We start from the raw sequence: 22260 nt of genomic DNA on the forward strand, positions 1-22260 counted from the left end.
CAATAAATCATAATTTAGAAATATTGCTTTTTTCCCCTACCTTCATGTTTCACAAAACTTTCATTCAAAATCATGATGCACATCTTAAACATCTTTATCAGAGTCACTTTTTGAGTCATCTAACAGAGTTTTCAAAAGCAAATCATGTTCACTTTCATCTAAGTTGTTTGAGATACAGCATTTTGAGTATGTGTAAAATGTACTGCAAATTCATGCCAAGCCACAAATTCCCATTTGTCCAACTACTGAAGTAGTTGGCTTTTCCTCTCCCATAGCATGTATTTATGATTTATACAAAGTAATCACCACTGTACTGTTTACAAGTACTTTGTATTTCAAAATAAAGAGAAAAAATTATAGTAAGAGTATATGTACAGACTCAAGTATAAGGCAACTCCCTTTTTTCTGGAAAGAAAAATTTAGGAAAAAACTCAACTTTATATTTGGGCATACAGTATAAAATATTTTCTTGGTATTTCAGGGTCATCACTGTGATGATCAATTATTACATAGAAGCCTGGAAATTTATAGGAACAATGGCTCCTTCACATTTTAACTTGAAGTAACTAAAAAAAGGGAACCAGGTTAGAATTATATCAATTACCTAACAAAGAATAATTACCACTTCTCATACTAGGAAAAACAATATTTGAAGAACTCAATCATAGATATGAGATAATAACTAAGTCAGAGGGATGCCGACCATTTGGAAAAGATTTTGAAATCACCACTCCCTTTTGCCTCTTTAAAAACATTTTTGATGCTCAGTAACACAAGGCTTGAACTTGCTTAGTTTCTCTTTATTAGAAAGAAAACATTTCTAAGTATGATTTCCTACTGCAACAAGGCATTAAAACACATTTTATTCTCCAAAATATATCTACAGTCTAACAAAATTAAAACTTCAGTTAAAATGTTTTTCCTAACCAAAGACTAAACAAACCATTATATACACTATAACCAAACATGCCCCTATCAGTAAAACAATTGCTTAACAACACAGAGTTAACTAATTAATTATTAAATAAACTGAAAGGTGCTTCAGGGACATTACCAAAATGAAGTTAAATATCTCTTAATCATAAATTTCTGAGATCAAGATACGATCATACTATTTTTGTCATCAGGCCAAGAGAATCTTTTTATCATTCTATTCCAGGAATAGAGAAAAAAGATACTATTTGATTTAGGATATTGCATTCTAAACCATATATACTCCTAACAATCAACAACATAATTCCATTAATGATTACATTCAGTTCAATTCAATTCTTTAGAATTTCCTTAAAAAAAAAAAACAAAAAAAAAAAACTGGGGACCCTCCTTCCAACCCCCTCAGCAAGGCATGAGTTATACTGCATGTTTTCACATTTGCTGTGAATGCTCCACCACAAATCACACCAAGGACCTTCTTGAACCAAGAGTCAACCTTTATTCACCCAAAACAAACCAAACAAACAAAAATGGGATAAGCTGCCCCCATGCCCATGGATTAGTTATCTACAGACCACAATTTCCTACTTCTTTTCAACCCAAGGCATACTTTCATATTTCAAAGCCAGCTAGGATACCTTTAAGGAATGGGTATAGCTTGAAGGTTGGAAAAATGCCACCTATTCATAGGTAAAAATAGGTGAAAACTATAAGGGATCAATGTTGTGCTAACTTCAGAAAGTGGAGAATAGGGATTTTGGAAAGAATAGGTTTTAATATATCAGTAAACAAGAAAAAGGACACATATAGTGTTGTTTGGCAGCTGGAAAAAGCTGCACAGGTAATTGACCAGGTAAAAGAAAACTGACCAAGTAGAATTTGGCCTAAAATAAGTTGGTTATAGCAGAAGGGCAGTGGGGGGTGGTCAAAAATTTTTTTCACCAAAAATTAATATTCTCAACCACTACATTGTTTTGCAACTCCTAAAGCATTTTTAAGCATATTTCTCTAATTTTCAGGCATTGAAAGGCGCTTTGCTTTTTTAAGTCTAATTCATTTTCACCCAATTATTCCTGCTCTTCCAGGGATTTTTTCTCTATTTTTTTTCTCTTTATTTTCAGACTCTTTTCCCTACTTTTCTGTATCTGAGATAAGGAAAAACCACAACCATGTATATGGCCAACAATCCAAATGTAATAATGGAGGACTGGCCAGAACAACCTAGAGAGCTACAAAATCATCTCAAGGGCACCCACATCACCAATACTAGAAAACTTGATATGGTAATATTCATTTTGACCAAACTACTCTGCTGAAAATTTTTCTTTCACCCAAATTTGCTATAAAGGGCATATCTCTATAGCTACTAATAACATTCATAAGGTATTTTCACTCACATTTAATGTATGGTAGCTAAAAATCAAACTGAAAAATATTTTAATTTAGGGAAGTCAGAAATACAAACCAGGAATGCAGATTGATCAGGAGTGGGTGAAGGGGTGTTGAGGGGGGTAGTGGCACCGAGATCCTCTTACTGTTCCTACCAATGGATAAGAAATACTGGGAATTAACAAATGCAGTACCCCAACTCTAAGCAAAGGCTGCAAACGATTAGACCTCCAATACCAACTGGGGTGCAGCCTGAAACACCTGAAAAACTTTAATGCAAAGTATCACTCAGATGCCTGAGGTCAGTTAATCCCATCACAGTCATCCCTGGTAACTGTCCAAAATAAAGTTCCTCCTGTCATCCATACTTCTGAATTTTACTCTATATTTCTTTCCATCTCCATGTCATTCTCTGGCTGTCCTCCCTTCTAACCGTTTTCATTGAGCCCTCCAGAATTCCTACTACACGATTTTAAAAATTAAATAAATCAGGTTCGTTCCCCCCATACACATACTCACACATTTACTCTAGCCCTTCAGAGAATGCTGTCATCTCCCTAGCTTAATTAAAACTTGGTTCCCCTAAAAGATACCTCTTCCCAGTCTTTTCAAAGTGGACATTGCTCATTTTTCCACACCCGCACTACTCCCAGCGGAGTTTTCAGCTTTCTTTTAGCAAACTATTATCACATCCATTTCATCACTCCACTGAGGAAAACGATGCCACCTCCTGTGAGGTCCATGCCTTCTAGCTAATTTACCCTTGTCTCTCTCACCTACTGAACTTCTTTTCATCTCTCACATTCATCCTAAATTCAGGCTCCTGGCTTATAAGACTTCTCTACTCTAAGTCCCACCACCACCATTATCTACTTGGTTGATCTATCCCAAACTTAAGAACTGAGAAACCAGTTCATGAATTCCACTCCATGTCAGCTCCTCACAGCCCTGGCCTTAATTACTGCTTTACCTCTGAAATCCTGAACTCCAATTTCGAACTTCATATCAAAACCTCCCACCGTTCTATTTTCACTCCCTCTTCCTCCATCATCTGTTCTTCAATTGTGTCAAGAACCTGGACAGCCCCGCCTTATAAATCTTTCTGCTCTCTTTACTCCCCACAATTTTGAAGCTATTCCATCATTCACATATTTTTAAACATCATGAGTTGTCTCGTCCTTTGGACCTTCTACTATACCTGCGAGGCAAATCCCCATTACTTGGATGAGCTAGTGCTAAACTTGGATGCTGAGAATAAAATTATCTAAATCACCCAGAGCTACTGCAAGTGATGGTTTCCAAATTTAGCTGGTTCTTGGTACTTCTCAGCAATCCTACTACATTCTAGTCTGTGTCCTCTCCTATTCTCCTCAGTGAAGATTTCAAATGGTCACCTCTTCCTTGAGCCCTTTACTCACTTTATCCCTTATGAAAATTGATTTGCATCCAATTTCAGAGAAAACTGGGGCCTTCCAATCCAAACTCCACTTTCCTGCCCTTGTTCGTCCATATCTGTACCAGTATCCATCTTTACATTTCTTCCTGTCTTAGGTATTCCTCCCATTCAATACCAAACATTCTATTTGTGCTCAGAATTCCATTCCCCTCTTCAATCATCTCCCACCCCATTCCCCTATTCTGCTTCTTCTACCTCTACTTCCTATTGGGTTTTCCTTTGAGCAGGTAAGAATAGGTAAATCTGCAGTCTTAAAAACAACCAAAACAAGTTACTCTTCCTTACTCCTCATCTCTGTAGTTTCGGCCATACATATCCCTTATTTTGATAACTATGCTTCTTGAAAGAGTAATCTACAACAGATATCTTATTATTTTTTTTACTTTTTATTCATTTTCCTCAGTCCACATTAAACTCACTTCTGCTCTCTTTCCTCTACCTTATAATTCTCACCTCTCTTGGATTCTTGAAATCACTTACATGGTTTTCCTCTTACTCATAATGAACTGGCCTATTTCATGGACTTCTAGTTCCTTCCTGGGCCTCAAATGTCAGTGTGCCCTAGGGTTTTGTCCTTGGCCCTCTTCTGTCACACCACTCTGACCTGAATTGGTGATCCCATTCATATCCACAGCTTCAACTAGCATCTATAGTTTGAGGATTCCCAAATAGATCACTTCAGTCCAGATCTTGTCCCTAAACACTGGATCCATATTCAACAATCAAATTCCTCCACTTGGGTGTTCCAAGAGATCCCAAATTTAGTATGTCCAAATCTAATGCATGATTTTTCCCTCTAAACCATGATCCTAGACATCTCCCTCTTCTTCACCCTACATAGCCAATAGGTCCTAAATAACTCTCTGATCTGTTTTGTCCCCTTGGTTCACAGAGATATTCAATAAGGACTTCTTTTTTTTCTAGAATTAATTTATTTTCAATTTTGCCCATGAGCCACAATACTCATAGACTACTCTTTCTAATTTCAAATCTCAACATTTTCCTGCTTCAAGACTAGCTTCAATATATAAAATCCTAATTCTTTATCCTGGCATGGCATATGAGATCCCTCATGACGACTTCTGCCTACATTTCCACCCTCATCTTTTGCTACTAACTCATATTCCAGAGACAGCCTACACTCCAGACCCTTTAACTTATTTTCATTTCTTAATCTACATCAACCTTTTTCATCTCTGTACTTTGCATGCCTTACTTGCTTTTGGGGGGTATACTCTTCTCCCCATTCTTCACCTAACTTCTTGTTTTGAAACCTCACTCAGGGGTTCTTATTCTTGAAAACTTTTCTTGATTTTCCTAGCTAGATTAATGATGTCCCCTCCTTTGTGGTCCATAGCATGGCTTATGATGTACATATACATAATAGCACTTATCAACTGCGCTGTAAATATCTGTCTCCCCTACCAGCTTATGAGCTCCTTGAAGGGAGGTGGATGTCTTTCATCTCTATATACCTATTGATTAGAACATAGATACTAATAAACATTTACTGAACTAGTGATACCTGTATATCTTCATACTAATTTATGGAGCAATGACAATATATAGTGCTTTATTTGCAGTCTGCAAAGAACTTTCACATATATAACCCCATGTGATTATCAGAAACACCCCTCTGTGCGTTTGGTAAGACAAATTTTATCCCCATTTCACAAATATGATAACAGGTTCAGACAACTTAAGTGCTTTGCCCAAGGAGTTCCAACTAGTAATAGGTAAAGCCTAGATAAAGATAAATGGGTAAAGTCTCCAGTATTATCTGCCTTATATCAGCACAATGACAATTCTCTTCTGACTGGTGGCATTATCAAAAGGCTCCACATCATGAAAAAATGGTAAAATCATTCACTTGCCAAGGCTGGAAGCATGGATTGGTCAAATACTCTAAGGAAAGATTCAATTCATTTAACAGAATTGCCTTTAAAATGTTAAGGTATCTCATGGGTCCCTTAACTGGTAGTGGTTCTTGGAATACAAGTGGTTCCTTCCCGTCTTATTTTTGTTATGATATCACCATTCTCTGTCACTCAGACTTAAAATTTTGATATTACTGCTCTCTTTGGACACCAAGTCCCACTGAATCTTCAAATTCTCTTCATTTTCTTTCATCTCCTTTGCTGCAATGCTCGTTCAAAAGTACTTATCACCTTGTTTACCAGGAAAATCTAAATCTCTACTCTTCTTTCCCCTTGACTGTACAATGACTAACAAGATTAACCCACTCAGAAATTTGAGGTAGTATCTTAATGCCTAAAGAATAAAGAAAAAGAAAACCCTGAATCTTATGTTCAAAGCCATTCTCAATTTGACCCTCCCCAGTCTTCTACATATCATGTCATTTCAATCTTTGCCTCCTACCATGATTGCCCAATTCAATTAATTCTTAGAGCAAAATTAGTCTTGATTATTGTTTCCTGAAACAGTTTTGCTCTTCCATCTGTTTCATTCCTACACCCAATCACTGAGATCCAATAGAATCTACCTTCTCCTAACAGTATTCGGAATCCGTGTCATATCTGGTTTTTCTCCTTCCCTTCTTTAATTCATGCCTTGACCATCTCTCACTTGGATTACTCCATTAATCTGCTAAGTAGACACACTGCTTCGTGCATGTCCCCATCTAATAATTCATTCAGCACAATACCACCAGAGTTAGCTTTCAAAAACCAAGATCTTGGGTCACTCTTCTACTTTAAAACCTTCCATAATAATAATAGTGATGGCTGCAATTAGTTGAGTACTTATCATGTGCCAGGCCAGACACCATAGTTTATACTTTGCATGCACTGTCTCCACTAATCCTCACAAAAATCCCATGATGATAATAGTTTAACTCCATTTTACATAAGAGAAAACTAAGGTTGGGGATGTTAAGAATCTTGAGAAAGGTGAGAGAGTTAATAAGTGGTCAAGCTAGGATTCAAACCCAGGCAGTCTGACTCCAGAGCCTATGTTCTTAATCACTGCAAGATTATATTGCTTACTAACTTAGTTCAAAAGAGATAGTAATGATTCTGGGCTGGAATGGTTTCAGAAAGGTTTGTGCAGGAGCTTAAAGTTAGTAATGATTCTGGACTGGAATGGTCTAGGAAGGGTTGTGCAGGAGTTTAAGTTCCAGCTCAACTTGGCATAGAAAAGATTCTTTCCAACTACAACCCCTGCCACTCCTTGCCAAGCACTTTATACACTACTGTCACACATTTCATGCTTTTTTCAAACTCCTGCCTTTGTGCTACTATTTTCTATCAGAAAATATTTTCTCTACCCCAGTCTTACTTTCCGTCTGGAGAATTTCTACTCACCCTGCAAGCCCTACCTCAAAGCATTATCCTTTCAGTGATGCTTTCTCTCCAAGTAAGACAATTTCTTCTCCAATAGCACTTTGTATCTAATTCACTATATTATTTACTATTTGTCTCCCCCACTAGAGGCCAGAACTCCAAGAGAATATATCTTATTCAATTCTGTATCCCTAATGCCTAATACCATGCCTGCTACAAAGCAGGTACTCAATAAATATTGTATAAGTAAATGGTCCCAATCCTCTGCCCAATTCAATCCTACCCATCTCTCAAGGCCTCTTTCCTACTACAAACCCTTTCTAGGTAATTCCAGCCCAGAATCATTACTATTTCCTTTGAACTCAGACTACTCACCGGCTCTGCCACTTATGTGGCAATTATTAATCATACCTGTATTTATGACACATATTAACTTTTCTTTGAATACTTATTTCTCCAAGGACCAAGACTATCTTTTATACTACTTTTCTTACGTTTTATACTTCTGTTGTCTGCCTACAGTTTTTAGGACTCAAGAGGTGTTTAATAAATATTTGCTATCTGATTACTAATTAGCTTCGGTTCATTTCATCTCTCTGTATAAATAAGCATTTTTATGGTGAAATGAAGTCATGTGACTGGCACTAAAACATACCTCATTTAATAAATCAAGGCCCTTTTCATCAAACTTTTCCTCACAATGCTTGCCAATTCATTCAACAGTTCTGGAACCTGAAGATACTGCCTCACTACTGAGCAGCTGTATTTCCTCCTTGGCATTTTCCTTCTAAAATGACTTGTTACCACAGTGTTCTCTTCCCCTCTCTCTCATACACACACACAAACACACACACACATGTTATATTCACTGTTCATTTACTTTCTCTAGTACACATGGTACTGAAGATTTATTTTAGTATGATTAACATCTTAATGGGGGTGGAAAGAAAAATCAGTTTCAAGAGTTATCTTTTTAGATAGATAAGTCCACAAAACAGACTTTGTAATCAAAAATTAAATTCAAGCTGTTTCATAACATAATGAAATAGAACTAGCAAGAAACACTGAAGTAGCCATGTGATCCCAAGACCTATGTGGGTCATCTGAAAATCTGTAATGAAAATAAGCAATCCTAATAAAGATAAGAGTAGTGGAGAACACTTTAGTCAAATGACCTCAGATTTATAAGCAAGGTAGCTGGCAAAAGAACCTAAATGAATCAAAAGGCTGCCCATAAGAGATACATCAGCTTAAAAAAATTAAAACACATAATTTAAGACAAAAGGTAAAAATAACTATGCTAGAAAATAAAAAATGTTGAATGCAAAAGAAAATGAGTCACATTATAGGAGCTAAAATGAACATATTCACAATATAGACTATGTCCTCTAAATGATAAAGGTGAAAATTTTTTATCAAGACGAGAATCTCAGAGAGATAATCTAGCTTTACAAATCTGGAATCTAGACTATACAGCAAAAAGTACATTTAAAAAGAATATGGAAAGAAAAAAAAAGGAAGTATCTGGACAATTCAGGCCAAGTAGATTTGGGGGGAGGGTAATATACATAAACTCAATTTTCTTTAATTACCCACACCAATCCTGCACTGGGCAGTAAGGCACACATGCATAGAGTCAGCTGTTTTCCTTAGTTTGTTTCCATTTTCTTATTTTCAATTTCTTATCTTAGCTAAAAAACAGAAAAATTCTTATCAGAAATAATTAAGAGGGCATGTTACCTCACCTAAATTATTTGGGCTACATTAACTTTCAAAAAGAGGAAGAATTTTATCTGAGCCAGCAGCTGGAGTAGGCACAGAACCGAGTTTACCTTAATTACCCAGCAAACTTAACCATCACTAATAACTTCAGTGAAAAGACTGTCAATTTTACAAGTGATTCATCTTACAGTATTCCAAACTCCCAAACTTCTCCATAAAAAGTGCATTTCAGGCATCTGCTATTAAACACAGAAAGATTTATAACCCTTTCATAACCTACATGACCATAAAACATAGGCCTCCTGATTAGAAGTTTAAGGGCCTAAAATTTAGAGAAAATAATAAGGAAAAGTTCTAGGGAGTAACCATGGTTTTCATAACATTACTACTACAGGATGGTACTGATACAAAACCAGCACCACATCCTGGACTTAAAAGAAATAACAAGTTAAACTTAATTTGTAAAACTGACCCAGCACTGTGGTAGTTACCTTCAGGTCACCAAGTGTTCTCTGTCATCAAATGTAACATTTTGATAAATTACTGAATGTGGAAGGCAACAAAGAAGCCTGAAGATGAAATCTTAAAGTGGATTTCTGGACCTATACGAAAGGTGAATTTCCCAGTAGCTGCCAAGGAAGCCAGAAATGAGACTTCATGAGTTTTGCATAATAGTCTGTTGTACACCATTTCTAAACATGTGATCCAAATCAGATGTTCCAACTGGCTAAAAATTCTATGAAGAAACGGAAGTTGTCTCTATGAAGAAGCTATAACTAAGGGCAAGAGATATGACATCCATGAGCTTTATTTAACTATATTTTTTGTACCAATAAGCTTCTTTCCTATTTATCTAAACCAAATGGCTTCTATTCCATACCAATAAACTGAAATTATGACTGTGTCTTGGGTTCGGGATTCATCCTCAAGGAATCCACCCTGTGCTTGCAATCTTATTTTTACTGCATTAAGGTAGTGGAGGGAAAAATTACCATATATATGACAAGGGACAAGAAGAGTCTCAAACACAAAGAAAGCACAAACTCATTGTTCAGGAATGTGATTGGTAGTCCCATCTAACACTTGGGTAAAAAGTGGCTAGGGAAAGAACAAACAACACAGAAATATAGTCAGAAAATGAAGCAGCAGCCTATGTCCCGTTTCCACCCCTACAAAACTCTAGGATTTCATGATAGGATGACTATCTGAACTATCAAAAAAATTTTTTTTCATTTCTTAAAAAGACTTCTCAGGACAAGGATTCCACAAACTCTTTATTCAGCTCATTCCAATTCCTGGCCCAAATGGATACTAACTTTTAAAATAATCCACACAAGCCTGAGTACCAGTTAATGGCATTCTTTTAGGAACCAAAGGAGGCTCAAATTGAAAAATGAAAATTAAAAAACACAAAGGAAAAAAATTTTGTTTTTAAATATTTTAATGGAAACACACATGGTCAGATTTCAAATGCAGGACTAAGTGTTTAAACATTGTGCCAGTACATTTGAGAAACAATGAAAAAAATCGCCTCAAAAGGAGTATCTATCTTTTAAAAATAAACGTAATAAAATAAAGAAAACTTTATTCTAAAATGATTTCAATTCACTGACCAAGCTTTAACGCTAAACAAAAATCATTTCAAATTCTGTTTTTCATCTCCATAGCAGCTGAGATTGATGCACTCACCCAGAGAGCTTGGAAATCTTAAGCAACTCTCAATCAGCACTCAATTTCTGTTTTAAATTAAGCTGCAGACCTGTTGTCAGTAAACATTCACAAATTCTGCCTCAGCCGAGAAACAAAAGTAACATTTAACTTTTTCTTCTCGGGGGAGATCTCCCATGTGAGACTGGGGAGGAGAGGTAGCCAGCCCCTTTTGGCTTCTGACCGGTGTTAACGGTCTTCTAAGGAAATACTTCTCGCTATCCACAAGGTTTTTTCTATGCCGCAGCCTTTTCTCCTTCTATTCCGCACTTAAATCTTGGGCTCCCAAATCCTGCCTCGACCCTTGTCCAATTCCATATGGTTTCCCCATTTCCGCGCCGGGAGGCACCAGAGGGCCGAGCCCGAACCCCTGCGGCTGGGGCTAACTAAGCGCGGATAGGGCGGACGGCTGTCACTGGAGAGCAGGCGTGGGCCAAAGCCGAGGCGATTTCTGACTGCTCATCGCCCGGCCCAGCGTGGCTGAAGGTCTCCGAGCCCCTCGGTCCGCCGGGGCGAGTCAGGCGTGCAGCTGTCGCGGAGCAAAAAGCTAAAGAGATACCCAGGCAGAGTGGGAAAGGAAAAGGGCTCTACCGCTAGCGGCCTCACGCCTTCGGCAAAAAGACCCCGAAAGCGAAACCCCCGCCCCGGACCCTAAGGCTAGCGCGAGACCGCGGAACCACCGCCACCGACTCAGCCCGGCCCAGCAGGGGCCCGCCCAGGGGCCACTCCCCAAGGGAGGCAGCCAGTCACTCGCCCGCCCTTCCGGGCCCGCTTCTGAGGGGACGGTCTCCCGCCCGCCCTCACACACAGATCCCCAGGGCAGGCCCCCAGGGTTTCGTCCACCTCTCACCTTTGACGACGCGGTCAGCCCCGGGAGGGGGCGGCGGGGGCGGGGGTGGGGGCGGTGCAGCCCGGGCCGGCTCCGGGGCGGCCATGCTGGGCCCGGGGCTCGGCTAGGCGCTGGGCCGGGCGGGGTTGGGGGTGGGGGCGGCGGCTACCAGAGCCAAGCGGCGGCGCCGCCGGGGAACATGGCGGACCCTCTTTCCCTACAGAGGGGCTGAGACCGGCATGCACCGCGCGTGCGGGGGCGGAGGCGGGGCAGGCTCTAGGAACTAGGGCAAAATTATTGAACATAGAAGAGAAACAGGACGAGGCCAAGGGATCAGGTTAAAATTATGTGCCTGCAAAAACAAAAAGAGGAAGAGCGGGGAAATCTATAGCTAGCTGCTGCGGTAAATGAGAAAACACGACGCCGCTCTCAAGGAACTCCCAGTAAGATGGGGAGACGTGATCAAACCTCAGAATCTCTTAATAAAGAAGCAAATGTATAACAATTCAGCTCCCAGATTTGAGTACTAAAGGATTGGCAGGGGACAGGAGAATAGATGCGGCATTGTAGGGTCTAGAACGAGGACATGACCAATCAAAATGGAGTTTCAGAGAAGATTCTGGTCCTTATGTTTCGAGTTTGAGAACCTGAAGGCACAGAGTAAAACTGCAGCTGGAGCCTTGGGACTCCAAAGGGGTTCAGAAAAACAGGTAAGGGGGATGCAAGGTGAGTGAGTTTGTAAGAGGATGTTAAATCCCCTGAAAACCTCACTTAAGGGGGGAGTAGGTGATGTATTGAGTGCCTCTGGCAGGAAAGGGAAATGGGCAATCAGCTATAATAACATGTTAAGTAAGTCACTCCATTTTAGGGACCAAACTCCCACTTGAGTATATACTTCAACTCCTCAGTTCCTCCTCACCTTCAGTCAGAAGCCATTTCATTCATATATGTGTATGTGTATTTTTTTTCCTCTTATTTGTGTCAGGGCTTTCTCTTTGGGAGCCACAGGCCATTGGAAATTCATATTTCTTGCTTGCCTAGACCTCCCCACCCCAATACAAAAGAGCAAGAGCACACAAAAGGGAAGAATGACAAAGGATTAAATAGAACTATCTTATAGATTTATTAATGAAAAATACTTTACAAAAACAGTATGTTTGGCCCTAAAATAGTTCAGCTGATTCTAAGGGTTTACAACGGCGACTGAGCAAGTGGCAGTAATGGCTCTGCTGCTGAAGACAGGAGGGTGTGTTAGCGTGCCTGACTCCATCTGTTCAGAAGGGTGAATGTTACATTGGCAGCTCCACATTCTAGACCTAAGGTTTAGGGGTACAGGGAAGGCTTACAAGCCACAATACCTGGGCAAGTGGGCTGCCCTGAATAATGTGGTCAGGGTCATGACCACATGGCTACATGTCCCTCCAAGGATGGGAGATGGGGAAAACAGAGGGTCAGGTAATAGGCATTGGTGGATAAAACAAAGAGTAGAAGTTGAGAATATAGTAGGGAACAGAGAATTAGGGCTCAGGTAGAGGTGGGGGCATAGAGTATCCAGGAATAAAATGATGACCTTAAGAGCCTAAGGAATGGTTAGTATCCAGAGTAATATCATGGATTCATCTTTCAAGTGGCTCAAATAAAGCTCTAAACAGCAGTTGCTGCCTTTTGCTAGGTGAATAGAAGTTGGAATTTCAAATATTCCCTTCCAAAGAACCAGGTCTCTTTAGAGGTTCCTGGCATCCCAGGGGAAACTGCCAACCTTATGCTGAGATAAGACTGGCACAACCATGGCAGGGATACAAGGTACCAACTCTGCCCACGGTACAGTTTTACAGAGAAACGTGTGGCTCCCAGAAAGGGAAGGGTGACCCTTACCATCTACTGTACTGAAGGTCTCTGGCCCTGATCTGCTCCCGTCCAGGGGCATCTGCTAAAACAAACAGAAACCCTTCTCCCCCTGTCCTTCTGTGCCCAGGTTGGGTGGCATAACTGCTTTGCCTCCAGTCATCATCTGGGGGCATATCTACTCTTCGAGGACCAGGAGCTCGGGACCCTGGAACTGGACCCAAATTCCAAGCTGACCTCAGGGGCGTATGAAGAGTGCTGGATGGTGGAGACACAGGGTGGACAATGGGAGGATGAGAGTGGGAATGAGAGAGGTCTCCCCAGGACTGAGCATGAGGAACCTGAAATCCCTGGTGTCTTTCTGGTAGTGTAGCAGTTTGGGTTGGCTGAGTAGTCAAGCATCTGGCCCCAATATGCTGGTTAGCCTCTGACCAGGATCCCCAGGAGGTATCTGTTCTGGGATGATGGGGGAGACTCCAGTAATTCAAAGTCGTTCCTGTGTATCTGATCCCTTGGGAAGTTTCACCCCAGTCACACAGAGCCAGAAACTGGTGGGCACTCCTCGAAGTTCCTGAGGAAAGAAAAGAAACCCAAAGACTGAGCATCTTCAGACAACAATTCTCCCTCCTGAAGGACCACTCCTGGCTGTTCTTCCCAACTCCCCTTCCCTCTAAGAGCAAACACACAAGGGAAATAAGCATCTTAGCTTTGTTTTGATTTCATTTTTTAAAAATTCTTAATGTTTGTCAAGATCATGTTTCTTACTTCCAAACTGGGCAAATTAAACAGTCTCCTGGATGGCTGCCTTATTTCTACCTCACTCCATCATAATCCTTCCTCCACCACACACACACACACACACACACACACACAACACACTTTCATACTCATACACACTAGACTGGTTCTCCACTCTGACAAGTCTGCTCCTAGAGCTACCACTCTAAAACAGCACTTAGCTTTTCTCAACATAATATCTTCACTCCAGCCAAGCTAATGCTGCTTACATTCTTGCGCATTCTCAGAGATGCTTGCTTTTACTATTCCTTTCGTACACACAATATGGAATACCTTTCTATACACTTATTCCCCTTTCCTTAAAAGAAACAAAATAATTTTTTTAAAAAAATCACTTCCAAAAAATACTTTCCATTCTTTATTTTATAACCCATCAATCAACATCTGCACTATGCTTTTGTTTGTATGTCTGTATATACTCTGATTGTTTAAACTCTGAGCTCTTTGAGACCAGTGAGCTGCCTTCTTCTCCCCTGTAGTGCAGAACAAGCTGTAAACAATGCTGCCTGACTGATCAGAGATGCCCTAACAACTGTCAAAGGAAACTAGCTGCTGCTTGGCTGATCCTTTGATTAACAGGGAGTCCATGTACCCAGAAGGCCTGCTTATCCAAAGCTCTCTGAAATTTGGACACAACCATCAATACTACTACTCTATATTCTGAATGTCCCTGCCCCTGCAGACTCCACATTTATATCCTTAAGCCAAAGTTTCTCAACCTCCTCACTATTGATATTTTGGGCTGATAATTCTTCTTTGGGGGTGGGGCTGTCCTGTGCACTATAGGATGTATAGCAGCATCCCTAACTTCTACACAATAAATGCCAGTAGCACCCCACCTCCCTCCAACAAGAACAACTGTCTTAAGCTCTAGATTTAGTCCATGAGGAAGAAAAGTAGATCATCTTGCTGTGGAGTATCAAAAAAAAAGGCCAGAATAATGCTGCTCACCTGGTCTAAGTCTCCCATTCACTCCTAGACCATCCCTCAGCTGAGACTCAGGATAAAAAGAGACAAAACTAGGTAATAGAGATGACACTTTCTGTTTGGGGGAGGATCCTAAAGACTAGGTATTAACTCCCTTAAGTCATTTAAAAGCTTATCCTATCATGACTGAAGCAGTACATTCTCATGCATTCATCAGATTCTGGTGGGGAGTTGGTCTAGACCTGTGCTCTAAGAACCATGTTGCCCAGGAAATGATTCAATAGCAATTCATCTAATTCAGTGCTTGATCTTAAAGGATTAATTCATATTGTCTACCATTCCACTTTGGAGCCAACCCACTCTCCCCCATAAGGGTGTTGATTTGATCCTTAGAGACCCCTGGAAAGGTACCATGTTCTGCAACATAATATTAGATTTGGGAGCAGTTACCTGGGGGTCTATGGGGCTCCCCTGCCATGCTGGACATCAGGACATCTGGGGACAGGAACTGTGGTTGGGGAGGGTAGAGTTGGGGATCAGGGAGACACACAGGAGGGTCATGGATGACAGAGAGGGAAGAGGAGCTGGAACAACGGTGCCCGGTTTCCAAAGGCTTTTTCCTCACGTTTGATGAATCCTTATAATGAGACAAGACAAAAAAACATAGAGATGAGGATTAACACACAGCAGGATGTAGTTGGGTAAACACAGTGAGGCAAGCAGGCGGAGATGGAGGGAACAGAGCACAAACATTCTATTATTCTGGAGAGGGACCGAATTTACTCAGCCACTCTCCCTATTAGCTCCTCTAGGAAACATGATTACCAAGAAATGGAGACTCCAAACTTCAGATCCTCTTTCCTTAACCAGTCTTCTTCATAGCCTTTACTTTCCCATCCCAGATCTTTAGCAAATTCATTAATGCTAACAGTAAAATTAGAGAGAGATAAACAGAAATTTTTTACATAAAGAAAAAACAGGAAACAGAGATATTCAGAAAGTCTGAGGGAGAATTCTGTACTCCAAGTATTGAGAATTAAAATATATCTACTTAAATGCAGAACCAAGGACTCCATTCCATCTTCTTGCCTGTTACTGCTATATTCCAAAGCCTCCTCTTTTGCCGGTCATGTTTGTATTCACTGACGCTTAGATTCTGCTCTATACTCTTATTAGCTACTCAGCTACTTACTTTGCAGTAAAGTCCCAGAAACATCCCCTATAACAGCTGAAACACTAACATCTCCAAAATGAACCAAAATCTTTCCAAACTCCTCTTCCTGGGACCACATTTTCCAAAGACAACCAGCCTCAAATGTTGTCATTGCCCTTGATCCCCACTACAATTCCTTTTGTTGTCTTTGTCAAGTACATCATTTCTACCTATGGATTTTGTATTTAAACTCACCTGGACCAATGCTATAACCTCCAATCACCATCCCATCTCCAGTCTGCTATCTCCTTACCATGATCTGCAAAGTCCTATGTGATCAGACCTTGCTGAACTTTCTCACTTTATTTCCTGCCATTCCTGTGCCTTTTACACTCTACTTTAGCCTTCTTAATGTTCCTTAAATACACTAAGTTCATATACTTATCATTGTCTGCAATTATGTCATTTGTTTTCATGTCTATGGTCTTACTCCCTAATAGCACATTTCTTATTCACTCCAGTAGCCCTAGCACCTGGAACATTACAGGCACTTAGTAAATAATGTATTAAATAAAATAATCTTTATGTCAATTTATTTTAATTACTTTACTAAATTATAAGCTATTCAAGGACAAAATTTGCATTATTTCATCACTGTATGTCCATAGCACCTACCACAGTTTGGTATATAGTAGGTATTTACCCTTTAGCCTAAAGACCAGGCTATATGCCCAACACCTTAGCACCTGAGGCTGCTACCTGTGCAGCAGACACTGTGCTGGCTTCATGAAGACTGTACTCCATTTCTGCTTTGGGGGTCTTTGAAAGTCCAAGGCCAGGGACTAACTGTAAGCTCCTCCCACGCCTCCCCATGCCCTGTCCTCTCAACAGCATGTGACACAGATAAATACTCTGCTCTCCTTGAAAGACTCTTCCCTTGGTATCCCTGGTGACCCTTCTATCTCTCTGGCATCTTCTTCTCAATCTCCTTTTGGGGTTCTTCAGAAGACCACCACAAATCTGATACTTTTAAGGGACATGTCCTAGTTCCTCTCCTCTTTTCACTCTATTCTTTTCTGCTTTTCAATGGGCTGTGATTCCCAAACCTCAATTTCGAGCTCATGTCTCAAATCAGAAAGCCCACCAGATATCTCCACTCAAGCTTAATATGTGTAAAATTGAATTCATCTCTTCCTTTAAATATATTCCTACTCCTGTACTCCCTATTTTGATTAAGTGTATCATCATCAACCCGTAAAACCTGATTATCTTCCTAAATTTCCCTCTTCCCATCACCCCCATATCTAAGCAGGCAGTCACCAAGTCCTAATTGGCTCTCTGATACGTCTGCTTCTCTGTATCTTCCCACACTCCTATATTATGACTTAAAGAACTCCCCATGGTCCATGATCTGACCCTTGTTTATATTCTTTCTAGCCTCATTTCTCAACATTCTCCATCATCTCCCCTCACCAGTCTCTAATCCTGCCATACCAAGTGTGCCACTTTTAATTCCGTTAATGCTTGCTTCCAGGTCTCTTAAACTGCTAACTTCTTTTTGCTTCCTCCAGGAGACTTTCCTGATTCCCCAATCCTGGTTTAGATGTCCTTCTATTATGCTCCCCTAGCATCAAATCCTTATCACATTATAATTGTTTGTTCATTTATCTGTCTCCCCCAGTAGATTGTAAGCTCCATGTGAGTAGGAACTATATCTAGTTCATTCACTACCATATCCCCAGCACTTGGCACAGTACCTAGAATGTATGTTCAATGACTATTTGTTTGAAAGAATGAATCAATGAATCAATGAATGATACAGGTCAGGAGAAAGGAACCCACCTTTTCTAGGAAAATACCAATTTGTCATTAAATGCATTGGAAGTACATGAGAATAATTGCTGTGCAGAAGAGACCACATTTTTCAAAAAGAACAGCAGACTGTTTAGAGGTTTTTAGAAAATCATGAACAATTAGAAAAAATGACTGCCTGTGGGGAGAAGAAACTGAATCTGAAGGACTGGTGGGACAGAAACTTAATTTTCATTGAATATCCTTTTGTACCTTTTTATTTTTTTTGCCAAATATTTAAAAACTGTTTTTACATTTTTATTGAACCAACTTGGTGGACAAGCTTCAATGTAATGTGGCTTTACATCCTAACTTCCACTGTAATGAAAACAGCTTGCCATTGGCCAGTGTGTGAAATTCTCAAAGGCACAACTCCCTCCAAACCCAGCCACTGACAGGCACTGTATTTGAGTTTGTTTATCTCTGCTGGCTTGGGTTTTCCTGTCCCTTCCACCTACAGATTATTGCTTTAGTACCGTGTGAAAAGACTCAAGGGGGAGGATTTTAAATCATGTTCCTTTTCTTGCTAATGCACATGCTTCACTTTAGCAAGCACAATGGAACCCACATAATCATGTATTGGGGTGTGGAAGAAGAAGCAAAACAGTACTCCATTCCATTCTTCCCTTCTTCCTTTGATTAATGTAGTAGGTTCTGACCTAATCAGCAGGCTTTACTTCTCAGAGACCCCTCTCAAGGCTTCTGTGATTCTTCTCACTCTGGGGAACCCTATAACACACCCCTCTAAAACTGCTAGGGGGAAGTGACATTCCTCTGGGCTCTAACTGAATGTGCACCAAAACAACAAAAACAACAAAAAGAAAACCATGTGTCCTCATATCTGCTGAGTACACATGGCTTTCCTCAAATTACTGGCCTCAGTTTCTCCCTGTTCCTTCATTTGCATTGTGTTTTTACCTAGCAAGGGAAGAAGGGTGTTCTGAATAGATGGACACTGATTCTACTTACAAAACTGTGGGAAGAGACTAGAGCCTCCTTCCTCTCTGAGACAATGGTGCCACTGAGACTGCGTGAGATGCAGCACTATTCTGCTCATTCCTTCCCACACTCCCTGCTGGGGCCTCAGCAAGATGCAGCCTTCAAACACACAGACACAGACAGGCAGACAGATAACACTAGACCTGTGGTTTTCCTACAGACCCTGCATCCAGGAATATAGGAAAGAATAGGGGAAGACTCAGTGAATTAAATGCGTTTGAAAGATGATAGCTATGAGGCAATCTCCTCTTACTCAAAAGAAGCCAAATCATAGATCTTGTTCTCTTCTGATAGCCCCACAACACCATGCCTTTGCCTTATGCCCAACTCTACCATTCAGATCGCTTCACACTTCCTTCCTAACACACCACACTATGTCCAGCACCTTAGCATCTGAGGCTGCTACCTGAGAAGCAGGCACTGTGCTGGCTTCACAGAGACTGTACTCCATTTCTGCTGTTGGGGTCTTTGAGAGACCAAGGCCAGGCGCTGAGTGCAACCTCCTCCCCTTGCCATCTGCAGAGCCTGAGAAGGAAAACACAAATATAAGTTGAAGCTGTTTCTTCCCCTGGGGCCTAAACTCTAAGCTTGGTAGTACAAACTCATGAGTTCTTCTTTCATTAAGTAACAAACAGAAAACCCTAAGTCCAGTGGAGAATGTGCTCCTGAAATATAGAAACAGAATAAGAGTTTCAGAAGGAGGATAGTTTCCTGCAGGCCACAAGGGTTTCAGATCACAGCCCTTGAAGAACCTTGGAGAGAAGGGGCTTTGTGGGCAGACAGCCAAACGTTCCCATCTTGCCTCACTTCATCTTTGTAAACACAGCCAGATTCTGTCAAAGATTTGGACCCACGACTTGTAATATATACAGAGGAAATTAACTGACATAGTGATTCTATAGAGGGTCCATGGTGACAAAGGAAACTATAATCTCCAGTCTAGTTTCAGAATTGAAACCACAGTCTAACTTCCCCATTTTACATGTGAAATGAGATTCAGAGGCTGACAGGTCAGTTAGTAGCTTAACTAGAATTAAAATTCAAGTCTCTTCCTTAAGATAAACCATGAATTATAGTTAATAGTACAACTATAAAAAGGTGCTTCTATTAGTTGTAACAAACGAACCACACTAATACAGAGTTAATAATAGGGTGGTATACGGGAACCCTGTATTTTATGCATGATTTTTCTGAAAAACCACAACTTCTCTAATTAAAAAAAAAAAATCAAGTCTCTTGATTTTCAGCACAGTTCTCTTATCATCTCACCTAGTGACCTGCTATTACTAAGAGCAGAGGCTCTTCAACAACATTTTGCATTGTGTTATACACTTATTTTCCCCATTAGTGTCTCTTAATCACTTAAATTCAAAACAACCATTAAATGCTCATCTCTCCTCAAAATCTTGCTAAATTGTTCAGAGCAGAGCTGTTTCACACCGGATATGTGATTCTCCTGGGGCCTGCTCCAATCCAACTAATTAAGTCTTCCACTCTGAAAATGCACATGCCCTTGACCTACATTCTATATACATGTCTATGGCCAATTCACGTCTTGATTTGATATTTTGATTCTAACATGCACATACAGTTTAAAGTATGATATTGATAATATAAAATTATAAGGTCAGTTATTTTTAATATTTTCTGATGCTTAAATAGAGTGGTTCCAATACCTCTTCAGATTAAAATACAGCTTTTTGTGGACAGTGGATTGTATATCATGGATGATTGTATGGTGTGTGAATGTGTTTCAATAAAACTGAATTTAATTAAAAAAAAATATATACAGCTTCTTGGACCTCACCACAGACCTACTGAATCAGAATCGTTGTGGTTAAAGCCTGGAAATTTTTATTTTTAAAAGGCTTCCTAAAAAATGTGGAAAAGGGTATCCTCAAACATTGCTGGAGAAAATACGAAAAGTAATAGTCTTTCTAAAAAGCAATCTGGAAATCTTCATTAAAATTGAAAATATATTTATCATCTTACCCAACGATTCTGCTGCTGGGGATCTCTCACATAGAAGCAAAAATAACAATTTGTTAACAACATATCTGTAAGGATATTTATTGTGGCATTGTTTATAGAGGTCAATAGAAATAAATTAATGCCCATCTATAGCAGAATGGCTAAATACATTATGGTAGCCTCAATATCAAATATTGCCCAGCCACTAAAAAGAATGAATGGAGTTAAACTAGATGACTTGGAGGGATTTTCATAAAGTATTGTTGAGTTAAAAGAAAAAAATTATCCCCAAACAAACAAAAAAATATTGTAAATGTACATGTGTACATATATGTAGGTCTACATGGGATTATATGAATACAAAATGATAGGAAGCACACTAGATTATTAATTCCATTTCCCTAGGGAGGTGGGGCCTAATGTGAAGAGAGGAGAGGTAGCTGGGAAAATAGTCTGTTAAGAAAAAACAGCATGTATGCTATGATCCCATTTCTAAAAAGTATTTATAAATGTATATGTTTTTTAAAAAACAACTCCTTAGGTGACTATGATTGGCAGCCAGGTTTAAGAAGTACAACTGAAATGGTTAGAATTTGGTACTCATCTAATCAAGGCAAGTGTAATTCCTAGAAAAGGAGGTAGCCATTGAATCCTCCAGAAGGGAGTAACTCTGAGTGCTTCAAAAGTCTTTAGGCAGAGGCGGAAGCGGCCATCTGTCAGGAGTATTATTGAACAGATTTCTGGAATTCAATAGAAGGATAAGACAATGTCTATTCACTGATAAATCTTAAAGACTAACAGACAATATGTGCTTCCTGCTACAAGTAAGTACTATCTATTAAATTTTTTAAAATTATTTTTAAAAATTGAGCCTTATCTTAACCAAGCCTCTAGCCCTAAGTAGAAGAACAATTTTAATTAAAAAACAAATAAACAAAAACCTCTCCTGGAATATAATCAGCAAAATCTAGAATATGCAAAATACTATAAGACAAATGCTCAAATTTCTTCAACAAAAAAATGACAAGGGGTAAAAAAGAACAGGAAATCTTACAGTCTAAAAAAAGACTTAAGAGATAGCAACAAGATGCAATGTGTGGACCTTGTATGGATCCTGATTTAAAACAAACTTTGAAAAGACATTTATGGAGGCGGGGCAAGATGGCAGACTGGTGAGCTGTATGTTTTAGTTACTCCTCCAGGAAAGTAGGTAGAAAGCCAGGAACTGCGTGGACTGGACACCACAGAGCAATCTGACTTTGGGCATACTTCATACAACACTCATGAAAATGTCGAACTGCTGAGATCAGCGAAATCTGTAAGTTTTTGCGGCCAGGGGACCCGCGCCCCTCCCTGCCAGGCTCAGTCCCGTGGGAGG

The 22260-nt window shown here is 39.9% G+C and overlaps 2 protein-coding genes across 14 annotated transcripts in view; both read right to left on the minus strand.

Annotated features, from left to right (window-relative positions):
- The window catches only part of PPP3CB (protein phosphatase 3 catalytic subunit beta), a 45799-nt gene extending 34382 nt beyond the window's left edge, over positions 1–11417 (minus strand). For 2 of the 5 annotated variants that reach the window (XM_037804129.1, XM_037804128.1), the window contains exon 1: positions 11360–11417. The gene's annotated coding sequence lies outside the window, so the exon portion shown is untranslated. Of the gene's footprint in view, positions 1–2398; positions 2414–11359 lie in introns of those variants that run through there. The other 3 variants (XM_037804127.1, XM_037804126.1, XM_037804130.1) reach the window with 2 other exon arrangements.
- Positions 11418–12437: 1020 nt separating this feature from the next.
- USP54 (ubiquitin specific peptidase 54) overlaps positions 12438–22260 on the minus strand; it is a 175335-nt gene continuing 165512 nt past the window's right edge. For 8 of the 9 annotated variants that reach the window (XM_037804115.1, XM_037804116.1, XM_037804114.1 and 5 more), the window contains 3 exons: positions 19318–19436; positions 15359–15545; positions 12438–13754 (listed from right to left, as the gene is read on the minus strand). In XM_037804115.1, coding sequence (XP_037660043.1) covers positions 13210–13754; positions 15359–15545; positions 19318–19436 — 851 coding nt within the window. In that variant the 3' untranslated portion in view covers positions 12438–13209. The remainder of the gene's footprint in view (positions 13755–15358; positions 15546–19317; positions 19437–22260) is intronic. The other variant, XR_005211808.1, reaches the window with a different exon arrangement.

The sequence above is a fragment of the Choloepus didactylus genome, chromosome 15 (assembly GCF_015220235.1).
Source record: "Choloepus didactylus isolate mChoDid1 chromosome 15, mChoDid1.pri, whole genome shotgun sequence".
Lineage (NCBI taxonomy): Eukaryota > Metazoa > Chordata > Mammalia > Pilosa > Megalonychidae > Choloepus > Choloepus didactylus.